This window comes from Ictidomys tridecemlineatus, chromosome 3, assembly GCF_052094955.1.
Source record: "Ictidomys tridecemlineatus isolate mIctTri1 chromosome 3, mIctTri1.hap1, whole genome shotgun sequence".
Taxonomy (NCBI): Eukaryota; Metazoa; Chordata; class Mammalia; order Rodentia; family Sciuridae; genus Ictidomys; species Ictidomys tridecemlineatus.
Genome location: NC_135479.1, coordinates 80,733,437 through 80,746,232, shown reverse-complemented (window position 1 = coordinate 80,746,232; position 12,796 = coordinate 80,733,437). Strand labels below are relative to the sequence as shown.

The window sequence follows — 12,796 nt, the reverse complement described above, 5'->3', positions numbered from 1 at the left end:
GTTGTTTTCCCTAGCCGGTCGGGGCTGTGGCCGAACTGTCTCTCTCTTTTCATTACCTCCTCATAATACTCAAATAGCTTCTCGATTCTGCTGAATAATGCATCTGTGATTGTCGGCTCCACTGGCTCGTTTACAACCAGATAAATGAGTCTTTATGTGAGATTCCCCCAGCCAGATGACCATAAATGATGTTTTATTTGCCTAAATTGAGACTTCGACTTCAGCATGAACCCTGCAGGGGCTCCCTGGGGGACCCTGCACTTCAGCCCTCCTTTTAGAAATTCCCCAGAAAGAGCCACCATAGCCTTTGTCTTCGACACTTGTGCCAACCGCCTGGATTAAGTTTTAATTTACTTCTTCTGGAGAGGGTGGCCCATTAGCAGGAGCTACCGCTGTTGTGTATGGATGTTGAGTTTTGCTGGGTTTTTGATTTGAGAGGAAGGGTCTTCTCCCCTCCTGCCAGGGGATGCTCATGGAAGGTTCTTTGAGGCTACTAGGGCTTCCCTGTTCTGGACCTGGCAGGGTCCACCTCCTAACATCACCACTAGTAATAAGCTGCTGTCAGGAGTTTTATTTATTGCTACATATTTTATTTAAGCTAAATGTTCTAACAGTGCCAAAGAGCATGTAGCCAAAGGCAGCCACGTCTCAGGCACCCGGCCCTCTCCCTGAATCCCTCACTGCTATTTCCCCCATGTATGCTGCCCTTCCACTGTGGCTTTTCTTAAACCCAAGTAGTGGGAGTACACAGGCACGGTTTGGTGGTCTGCTTTTTACCCACCCCTACACCTTGGTGCTATTCTACATCAGTATGTACCGAGCTCTCTTGTTCTTTTCTTACAACTGCAAAGGATTGCCCAGTTATTCAGGGGCGTTAGATGCTGAAGCTGTTCCCTTTCTTTTCTGGTCTGGAATTTTAAAGAAGACACCCCCCCCAACAACCCCCCATCTTCAGGTTGGATTTGATTTGAGCCTGTGTAGCTCCATATTCAGCTCTCACAGCAGACATTGGTTGGACACCTGCTATGTGCCCTGTATTACCTCTCAGTGCCAGGCTCTGGGAATAGGGGAGGGACACAGCTGTAGGCTGCCCTGCCGTGGCCACTCCTCATCCTTGGTCCACGATGGGCCTCAGTCTGAAGGGATGCTCTTTGGATCCATAGTCAGTCTCTACACCTGAGCCTCCTCTACCTCCTGCTCTTTCTGAGAATGCCTGCAGCCTGTGTGGGTTGAACTCATGACTGTATGTGAGAAACACGGCTGTTTATGCGACTCCTCACCCAAGGTGTGTATCTTCAAGTTCACTCAATTCCATAACCTTGAATTTGTCACTGATTATGCACCAGTGATATATATAGGTTATTTCATTTAATACCCATGGACCAACCCAATGAAGAAGGTCTTCTATCTTTGTTTTGATGCAGAACATTTCAAACCCATATAAAAAGAAAGAATGGACCCCCATAGGCCCATCACCCAGTTCCACGAATGTAAACGTGTGACTTATTTTGTTTCATTTATATAAAAAAATGCTTTTTAAAAATTTATAACTTCACAAACATGGTCATATTTAAAAATTAATAATTCTTCCATACCATCAAATATCCATTTGATGTTCATTTCCCCTCCTTGGTCTAATATATTTTTTAACACTTTGAATAGTGATCCAGACAAAGAACATCTCCGTGGGTTGGCATCAACTTGGTCTCTGAATTTACAGCTTTCTCCCTCCATTTTTCTCCTTCCCCTGGCAATTTTTATGCATGAAAAAATTGAGTCTTTTATTCTGTAGATTTTCTTGAAGTCTGTGTTTTGCTCATTTCATCTCTGTTTTGATCTTTGTATTTTTCTATAAATTAGTAGTTTAATCTTTAGTCTTAGTCACATTTAGTTTTGATTTTTTTCCCCCAAGCCTGTTTCCTAGGTGTTTTTTTTTGTACTCTATCAGCAAGGTACAGATGCCTGCTGGTCTCTTTTTGTGATGTTAGTAGTTATTCAATGATTTTTTTATGATCTGGAGCCAAGGTTTTATTATGGTTGCAAAGTGGTGATGTTATAATTCTATTTAATAAAATCATAAAGATTAATAATGTTTCTTTATTAGTTGTAATACTTCTACACAATGATGTCTTCAATTATTTCTTTTTTTTCCCCCACCTGATGCATCTGTAGGTGAGGAAAAATATTTAATTCTTCCTCAATATTTACCAGTTTTCAAAGTAATGAGCTGGTTTCCCAGCAGACTACAAAGGTGATTAATTAATGCTTTTTGTTTTATACTGAATTCATGGATTAAAATGTATTTGATGTGTTTTGACCCACTCCAGTTATTATTATTAATAGGGCACTGGAGATTGAACCCAGGGGTAATTTACCATTGAGGTACATCCCAAGTTCTCTTTATTTTGAGACAGAATCTCACTAAGTTTCTAGGGTTTTGCTAAGTTTCTGAGGCTGGCCTCAAACTTGCAATTCTCCTGCCTCAGACTCCCAAGTTTCTGGGATTACCGAAATGTGCCACTGCTCCACCCAGTTCATATCCACGGAACCATCTTTGGATAGTGGGAATACTGGGATTGATTTCTGTCTCTTTTGACATGACTCTAGTGGTTCTGGACAGCTTCCTTGCTTTCTGGTATAACAAAATGTTCCAGACTCATCTTGTACATCTACGGTTCCCCAAACATGGATTCAGCCACTTCTCCAAGAAACTCAGCTTTTCATGAAACATGGTTGTTAGAGACCAAAATTGGAGGCTAAAACTGTCCACTGCCAATCGGTTGGCCATTGCTGCTAGATCTTTTCATCGTTTCTAGATCTCTTCAGTGGTTCAGATTTGGAAATAGGTATATTTTTTATTTTTATGATCACAGACATCACAGGTTTATACTGATAAATCCAAATTTAAATCCCAGACTAAAGAATTGCCATGAAAATTAATCAGTCTTTCAATGGTATCTCCATTCACCCACACTAAATTCTCAGTTCTTAATAACACAAATATAATGATTCTTTCACTTTATCCTACAGTATACATCTACACACACACACACACACACACACACACACGTGTCAGAAAAACACCAGTGCTACTGCCAACGTTGTGATCCCTGAAAACTTAAGCACCCTCGCCCCCAGTTCTCTTATACATTCCTCTTGGGGATGTACAGACAAATTACTGTGGTTTAAAATCATCACTTTGAATAGTTCTTCTCTGTGTAATTACACCATCAACTTGATACATCATTGGATTTATTTGTTTCCTTTTATTTTTGATATTTTAGGATTTGCTTAAGATTTAATTTTGCTTAACAATTATGTAAAATATTTTTATGGCTCCCAAATCATCTCCACATAAGATAAATTTAAAAACTCCAGTGTCCATTCCTCCTTCCCTCCATTTATTTACTCCCTCCTCTTTTAAGTAATCATTTAAAAACATTTCCTTCCTTCCTTCCTTCCTTCCTTCCTTCCTTCCTTCCTTCCTTCCTTCCTTCCTTCCTTCCTTCCTTCCTTCCTTCCTTCCTTCCTTCCTTCCTTCCTTCCTTCCTTCCTTCCTTCTACCAGGGATTGAACTCAGGAGCACTCGACTCCTGAGCCACATCCCCAGCCCTATTTTGCATTTTATTTAGAGACAGGGTCTCACTGAGCTTGCTTAGCTCCTCAATTTTGCTGAGGCTGGCTTTGATCTCATAATCCACCTGCCTCAGCCTCCTGAGCCTCTGGGATTACAGGCTTGTGCCACCATGCCTGGCTCTCTTCCTCTTTCTTAAGGGGTAAAGTCCACACTCTCCCTTTTAACTTGTCTTTTAACTCAGTAGGAGATTCTGGAAAGAATCACTGCATAATATGGATGATTTCCCATCTGCAGGGAAGTATCCCTACTGATAGGCAATTGGATCACTTCCAGTCTCTTGGTATTACACATAGGATTGAAATGAACATTCTTATCAGATTTTTGCCAATGTATCATTGGCAGAGAGACCTCAAAGTAGGATTCTTAGGTCAAATTCCACATAAAGGCCTATATTATTTGCCTACATACTGCCAAATTCTTCTCCATAGGGGTTGTATCATTTTCTACTCCTGTCAGCATGGCAAAAATATGTCTGTTTCCCCAGAGTCACACACACACACACACACTCACTCACAAACACACACACACACACTCACAAACACACACACACACTCACTCACAAACACACACACACACAATAGGTGGACATGCTTTTAATGTTTTGACAATCTGAGAGGTGAAACTGGTATCTCAGATAGGTTTTTAAAATTTCTCTTATGCCAGTTGAGCATCCAGAGAATTTTTCCTTTATTTTTATGTCAACCTTTCATATTGCTCATCTATTTATAAGTAGTTCTGATAACTCTTTTTAACCTCAAATTTTAAATGCTATTTATAAAATAGAGATATGAACCCTTTGTCTTCAAAGTTGTAAATATTGTTTCTAGTTTGCCATTTATCTTTTAATTTTGCTTATGGTATTATTTTGCAATGCAAACATTTTTTTAAATTTTTGGTAATGAAATTTATCAATATGTTTCCTTGTTGCTACTGGATTTTGAATTTTAATCTGCAGGTTATAAAGAAATTCACCATATATTTCTACATGTATTTCCTTTTAACACTTAAATCTAGGATATGCTTAAAATCCATTCTAGCATACAGCATGGGATGGATCCAGTTTTATTATATTCCCTGTGACTATCTAACTGTTGGAATGTCACTTATCTGAGACCATGTATCCATCATTGGCCTCAAATGCTGTCTTTATCAACAAGTGCATTTCCACATGCAAAGGCGCCTGCCTTTGGATTTTCTATTCTGTTTCATTGGGCATCCTATCTTCTTCTAAATGAAATAGTTCTAGAGACTAGTATGTTTTAGTGTCTTTCCTCTTGATTTTGTATCATTTTTAATTTCTCCTTCCTCTTGCCTTTGTTCTTTTTTTTAAAATACATTTATTTATTTATTTTTATGTGGTGCTGAGGATCAAACCCAGCACCTTGGATGTGCAAGGTGAGCACTACATTACTGAGCCACAATCCAGCTTGCCTTTGTTCTTATAAATAGAATTTATACTCCACTTATTTAGCTCTGGGAAAGAAAGATGAAATTTAAAAAATTCTAAGGGCATTACATTTATAAGTGAGTTTAGGGAGAATTTGCTCTCTCTATGCTAATGAGTCTTTCTATTTGAGCACATGGGATTTCTTTCCATTTGTTCCAGACTACTTTTGAGTCTTTTGGGAGGGTTTTGCTATTGTCTCATAGAGATTTGGGACATTTAAAAAGTTTATTCAGAGGCATTTCATTTTATTTTATGCTATCCCAAGTGAAAATTCCTCTTCAATTGTATCTTTGTTTATACAGATAAACATCATTGACTTTTGACATGTTTTTTGGAACCTGCTACTTTACTCAATCATCTTATTGCTTATTATATAGTTTTTACCTACATATCTCTTGGTTTTCCAGAAAGATCAAGATTTCCCCTCATTCTTTCCAATTCTCACATCATTGCTTTCTCTTGTCTAATCACATAGACTACTACCTCTGACCAAGGTTACAGAGCAGGGGAGAAAGTGGATATCCTTTTCTCAATCCTAATACCTAATTTCTGCAGAAGGTCTCTACTGTGTCCTCCTTAGAGATATATATTTTTTTAAATCAAATCAATGACATCTCCAAATATCGTAATTATTCTGATGAGAACCTGAGCTATAGAGAGATCAATGAAGAACTTGGCTCAAGGTCAGGGCCTAGGTTTGACCTTGGGGCTGTCTGGCTTCAAAACCTGGGATCTTCTCTAGCACCCCTGCCTGTTTTTCATTACTCCAAACTCAACTTTTAAGATATTTAAAGAGGGTCAAGGGTGGCGAAGTGCAGCCTATGGGAAAGGCGGGAAACGAGGCCTTGAGTGCCAGGCTTAGGCTCTTCCTTCCTCCTTTAGCGTCTTCCTCATTCCCAGACACCTGCTGCCTCGCAAAACAGTTTAGCAACCACCTTTGAGAGCAGCCTACTGCTGCCTGTCCCTCTCTGCCCTATCAAACTATTTCTTCCAAATTTATTCATCTCTCTCCCTACGAACAAAGTCTCCTGAATATATTCTTCTTTGTTATTACATTTCTAACCAAACTATAGTGTTCTGCTCTGCTAAACATACTGCAGTTAGTAAGAAATCCCCTGGGTGATTTTGTCTGGGAGAAACCTATTCAGTCTTATGCAGGTACAAAAATAGCTCAGTCCTGTTCTGCCCGGCCCCCTGCTTCCTTTCACGGCCATCAGCTTGTCAATCATGAACAATGACCTTTATGGGTAGGATTAATTAGTTCTTTTTTTTTTTTTTTTTTTCCCAGAGAGGTGCTGGGGATTGAACCCAGGGCCTCATGCATGCTAGGCAAGCACTGTACCACGGAGCTACACCCCACCCCATTGGTGGGTTTCAAAAATACATTCTAGGGCCACAGGTTCTGTGGGGGAGAACCTAGCCCTGATCTAAGCTACTTGAGTTTCCAGCAGTTTCCCCAATTTGGCAAATAAATGCGCAGAGTATGAGCTGCCTTGCCAAGGGACAGAGACGGGGTGTGAGCAGCAGGAGAGCGAGTCCTGTCAGGCCCATTTGAAACTCTAGCCCTTGTGCCTTTCTGTCATTTTGATTTCCCCTGCCTGGGCTGACAGTCTTGGCTGGCAGAGGGGTGAGCTGCTGTGTCCTCCCGAGATGGCCAACGTCCCGCTCCTCCACTGAGAGCCTCTGTGGTCCCCTTTCTTCCCCCTGCAGCTTTGTCCTTGCCTGGCCCTTGGCTGCTTCCTCTTGCTTTGGGACTCACAGCGTGCCTGCTGTCCCTCTGTCCTTCCCTCTGTAGCTCCCGGGCAGGGAGATGGCCTCATTCCAAGCTTGTGTTTAGCCTACTGGAGAAGGAAAGGCCTGGGGTTGCCAACAGAGCTTATTATCAGCATCGTTCACTTGGCAAGAGCAAGGCCAGGAGGGAAATGGCCACCTTCTGCCTGAGCCGTGGGGAGGGTGTCCAGGTCTTCCTGGGGGCCATCACCTGGGACTTTTCCCCATCTGTTTCCACTGCTGAGTGGGAGAAAGGACAGGGCGGTGCTAACACGGCTGAGGACCTGAGAGAGAGAAGCTTGGAATTGAAAAGACATTTTATATGATATGAACCCGGGACTGGCTACATGATTTGTAGGTTCCAGGCAAAATGAAAATGCAGGGCCCCTTATTCAAATAGCAGGACAAAAGGACAATTAAAATATAAAGTTTTTTTTTTTCTTTCATGGTCTCTTTCTTTTTTTTTTTTCCCTTTTTTCCTGGTACTGGGGTTTGAACCCTAGTATGCGCTACCACTGAGCCACATCCCTAGCCCTTTCTATTTTTTTTTTAATTTTGAGTCAAGGTCTTACTCAATTGCCCAGGCTGGCCTCCACCTTCTGATCTTCCTGCCTCAGCCTTCCAAGTTGCTTGGATTATAGGTGTGCACCACCATACACTGCTTTATGTTCTGGCTCTTGTTATGATTTTATTTGCTATTTAAACCTGTGCTCTCTTGGGCTTGGAGATACTCAGGTAGACCCTTGTGGACACCCGGGGGCTTGCTCCATCATGTGTACAGCCCACCAGCTGCTGGGTTATCTTTCTCACCAACTACTGGGCTGTTCTGGTGGCAGACAGTTGAAGAGATGTTGACCTCCAAAGCATTAGAACCTCCAGGCCACCCTGTAGACCTGGATCAGAGTGCCCAAGAGGTTTGTTTTTTCTCTCCAGCTGGTGTCACCCCCAGGAGCCACATGCCACTCTAGAGGGGCTGGTGCTTCAGGAGGCAGGGGAATGGGCAGCCGAGAACCTATCCCAGAGAACCAGAAGGGGATGAGAGCCAGCAGGAGCTCCCACACGGTCTCCACGGTGTGTGGCTTCAGTCAACAAAACACAAGTTAAAGATGAAACTGTTGACAATGTCAAGATGGCAACTTCAGAGCCATCAAGACCCAAGTGTGGCCCTTGTGAGAACTGGGTCCTGTGGGACTGCACTCACGGCTCCTGGGAAGCCAGCCTTGTCCCTCGGGATGACCATCCAAACCTCACAAACAGAGGTAGTGACAAGGTTGGAGAAGATTCCCCGCCCCAGGACACTTTGCTGATTCTGACAAGGTGGGTGGTGCCCTCCTGGTCCCTAAGTTTTGTGTTGCTTTCTGAGTCGTGACTTTCTGCAGTCATAGTACCCATTCCTTCCCCTCTTGCCCTCTTTCTTGTTTTTCTGAAAGCCATCCATTGTCTCCTTGCAGGTAGTAGGAGATTCCAGGACAGAGGTGGCCCCCCTTCCCAGAATGGCTTTGGCAACTTTCTGATTCCGGAGGGTGAGGAGGATGAGGAGGGTGAGGGGAGGCAGAGTCTGCTTCCTCCCAACCCTTTTGGATTCTCTCTGAAAACAGATTCCTTTGAAACACATCTATACAGGTAATGCTCTGAATTTCCCTCCCAAATTGCTTCCAGGCTGGTCTGAGACAGTGCCATGGAAACAGATGTCCTCTGACCTGCTCTTGGGGGATTCAGGTCCTCTTGGAGGCTGTTTGTAAGGAGTAGGTGGGATTTTTCTCCAGGTGCCTGGCCACCTTTCAGCCGGCTCAGGGCGGTGAATGGAAACTTGCTTTGAGATTTTGTGCTGTGGGCCTGGTGAAGGCAAAGAGGACCAGGAAAGCTGAGCGCCTGGGGTCTGAGCTGGAAGGAGGAAGTGCTCCTCTACACAGACAGGCTGGGCAGGAGGTGGCTGCTGATGGAGAAAAGGAGGCTACAAAGGGGAGAGGGTCAGAGTTTGGAACGTGCGGTCCAGAACCAGAAGTGTCAGTGAGGGAGCTCTGGATTCCTGGAGGCTGGGAGCACTGAGCGCAACGTGGCTGCCTCTGATCCCCAAGGGAGGAGGCAACAGCACTTCATGAAGGTCACTTGGCTCTGGGTGGGCTCTCCATTAGGCCTGGCAGGGACTGGGGGCTGGCTGGAAAAATCATGTGTATTTATGGTATGCCGAGTATTCTTTTGCTCTTTTTTGATGGAATTGAGCTTTATAATAACTAGAAGGCAGATCAGCAAGGCAGAAATAACTCCATTTTTTTTTTTTAGGTTGGCTAACTATATCTTTAAGTCCATGTTCAAAAAATAAAAAGAAAAATCATAGGTCTCTATTCACATATAGGACTTCATTTATGGGTACTAAAGAGGAACATGACTCCTTTGGGGGATTCTGAGCCCTAGAGCCAGAGGTCGAAAGTCTTGGCCTGCAGTCCTTCTGTGCTGTTCTGTCATCGAGGGTCTTTTACAGCTCTCCAGTCTCTAGTCTGCTTATCTATGGATTTGCTGGATTATTCAGGCATTATTACACCCACTCTGCAGATGAGGGAATTGAGGTCCAGAGCAGTGGAGTAAGTTGCAAAAACTTCTTTCTATAGCTGGCCTCAGCCAGGCAAGTCGGCATCTATTCAGCGTGAGTAGGTTTTGTGGCCATACATCCTAACCTCGGTATTGCAGTGCCTGGTTCCTCTGGGCATGTCTGTGTGGCCACATGTGCTCGTCCAGAAGATGCTGACACGCTGGAATATCTGGGTGTTCTAATGGCTGCTAGGGCACCACATTTAGAATCAGGACTATTGTGGACACTCTGGAGGAATAGCTACCTCTTTGTCCCAACAGAGAGAAGGCTCCAGAATGTTCTAAGATGGCTCTCTCTCACAGCCCAGGTGGATGGGAGTGGAACAGCAGCCCCGGGGAAGCCTGAGAGGACAATGTTGTATATCGTGTGTACTGTGCTGTCCTTCAGATGCTGGTGACAGCAAAGAAGCAGCATTGTGGAGTGAAATGTGATGGGGGCGGGAGGCTGATGGAGAGTCCCTGTGTGCATCTGCTCAGCATCACCCGGCCACACACCAATGGTTTGTGACCTCTTGGGAGGCTGCATGATGCCCCAGGGGGCAAAGTGTCTGAGTTAGCAGTTTGTCACAGGATTAGAGACTGATTTAGCTCAGAGGGATCCCAAGGCCAGCGCTTGGGGAAGGGACAGGAACAAAGAAGACAGCCACCCACAGAGAGCCCAGCTGAGATAGGCAGTGCTGGCAGAAGTTCAGCATTAGAACCTCAGGCTGCAGGCAGACGTGATGGATGAGCGCCATGCTCTGCAGAAATCACCCTGGAGGGCAGGAAAGCCGGGGCCACCAAGCAAGAGACGGGAACCTCCGCATCCTGCCTTATCCAGTAAGATAACCACTAGTCACATGTTGCTATTTAAAGTCACAAAAATGAAATAAAATAAAAACTTCTATTCCTCAGTCTCATTAGCCACATATCCAGTGCTCTCTCTCCACAAATGGCTAGTGGCTGGCTGATTGGATGATACAGATACATTTCCATTTCTCTAGAAGGTTCTATTTGAATCCACACCATCTCATTAATATTTTTCCTATTGATTACATATTGAAATAACATTGTGGATATACTAAGTTAAATCAGATATGATACTAATATTAACTTCACCTGTTCCTTTTTCCTTTCTTTTACTGTAGGTAATAGAAACATAAATTATTGACGTGGTTCATATTTCTGTTGGACAGTGCAATTGCAGAGCAAAATGGGGCAGGAGCAGGAGGCTGATGGAGAGTCCCTGTGGGCATCTGCTCAGCATTACCCGGCCACACACCAGTGGTGACATGTCCATTTATTCATAGTTTTTAATACCCATTCATTCAGTGTATTCAGTCAGATGAAGACTGTAAAAGCCCTTTCTCAATAGCGGCAGCTCAGGGTAATGGGACAAAGGCAACTTTGGAGCTGGGGATCTTCAGCTTCAAATCTCAGCTCCATCTCCCTATTAGCTTATGACCAAATTCCATGCCTTAGTTTTTCCATCTGAAAAAATGCAATCAATGGTGATTCGACACACAGCATGGCTTTGAATGTTCCAGAAAGAAGTGCATGAGCTGGAACTAGCAGGTCCTGCCCCTTTAAGTCTCAGTAAATGAGGGCCCAATGTCCTCATCGTGTGACCATTAGCGTTTTTAATATGAAAGTGTGGGTGTTGTGGCCAGTTTTTCTGGCCTCAGAGCACCCACAACCCTTCCCCTTGCCCTCAGCATCCCCTTCTGAGAGCTATCTGCCCAGCCCTTGGGCATGGCCTGGTACTCACCTGCTGGCAGCTGCTGGCCCAGGAGGCCCGGAGGGCGCCCCAACCCCCAGAACGCTTGGCCTTGCTCTCCAGGTGCATCCGCAGCTGCGTCTCCATCTCCTGGCTGACTTGCTCCAGGGCGTGCACCTTGGCCATGTACTCCACCAGGCAGCCCCCTAGGTCTTCCACAGAAGCATGGTCCCTCTCCAGGCCCGGAGCAGGTACCGCCGCCAGGCCTGAGCTCCGCAGGCCCTGCAGGAACACACTGCTGATGCCCAGGGCCCGGCGGGTCACCCGGGCACCCAGGCCACCTATGCCCCCGCTGGGCGTGGTCCCTACATAGACCCCAGGGGTGCGGATGAGGCTGCCCATGACATTGGTCCTGGAGGCTGGGGGGCTGTCCAGGGAGGATGATGATCGTGTCCCCCTGAAAGATGTCCTGCGCCTCTGGAGGGGCATGCTGGAGCTGGTGCCGGCGGGCGAGTCCACCACCACCCTCCTCTCACTCATCCCTCCTCTGCCTCTGCGGCGCCCAGCAGGGTTAGAGTCCAGTGGCTTTTGGGTTCCAGCCCCAGCAGCCCTGTGGCCTGGTCATGGGCCTCTCTGGAAGCTCCCCTACCCCGGGGGGGGGGGCTCTTTGTCTGCTGCCTTCCATGAGCTTCCACCATTCACTGAGCTGAAAGAGCAATGGGCCCTGCCCAGGGCTGCGTGCAGAAAGGCGCTCATGCGTTCTCTGATGCGGAGTCAGGTGCCCAACCTCCCAGAGTTTTCTGTTGGTGTTGGGGGAGGCTGGGTCAGTGCAGGCTGTGGGGGCAGCTCGTCGGGGCTTGTTGATCTCACAACCGGACAGAGGGCAAAGTAGGCCCCCCAGCCACCCCATTTCACAGGTTATAAACTGATGCCCAGGGACCTCTAATCACAAGTGTAAAGATCACTTTCCCCAGATTTCAGCTGCAAGCTAGGACTCTACATAGGTGTTTCAGAGCCAATTCTGATGCTTTCCACCTTCCTACATGTGCTGGTGTGGGGGAAGATGCACAAATACCTGACAGTTGATTGAAGTGGAGAGTGGACCGGAACCAGCCCCACAGGAGGCAGCCTGCTGCTTCTTCCCTGCTTCTCAGCTCCAGAGCAGCAGTTTCAGGTCCCTCCCTGATTCAGGTCCCTCTCCTCATTCTCATCTCTGCCCTCCAAGAGTCTGAACTTGACCTTCTGCTTGACCTTCTGGACTTCACTTCCTCAGACTCGCTGATCTTTTTTATTTTTTAATATTTTTTTAGTTGTCAATGGATCTTTATTTATTTATTTATATGTGGTGCTGAGAATCCAACCCAGTGCCTCCCACATGCTAGGCAAGCGCTCTACCTCTGAGCCACAATTCCAGCCCCTCTGATGGGCTCTTGAGCAAGTTTAGATCCCACGTATTGGACACCTGCTTGCTCCGTCTGTCCCCCACGCTGCCATTTCCCCATTTATCTGAAAACTCACAAATAAAAACAACCAAGAGAGTGATTTCTGGTAAGGTCTCCGAGGAAGCTCCAGGTTAGGATTTGGTGGGATCCTCTGGGTTCTAGTTCCTACCCTGAGTGGTCACTAAGTCATGCCGTCAAGGTTGACACCCCAGTCC

General features: G+C 45.5%; 1 protein-coding gene across 1 annotated transcript in view; it reads right to left on the bottom strand.

Annotated features, from left to right (window-relative positions):
* Nucleotides 1-12,395, bottom strand: part of Bfsp2 (beaded filament structural protein 2) — a 67,966-nt gene extending 55,571 nt beyond the window's left edge. Inside the window, exon 1 of the mRNA XM_021727576.3 lies at nt 11,191-12,395. Within this exon, the coding sequence (XP_021583251.2) occupies nt 11,191-11,679 (489 nt within the window). The 5' untranslated portion in view covers nt 11,680-12,395. The remainder of the gene's footprint in view (nt 1-11,190) is intronic.
* Between the last annotated feature and the right edge of the window lie 401 nt (nt 12,396-12,796).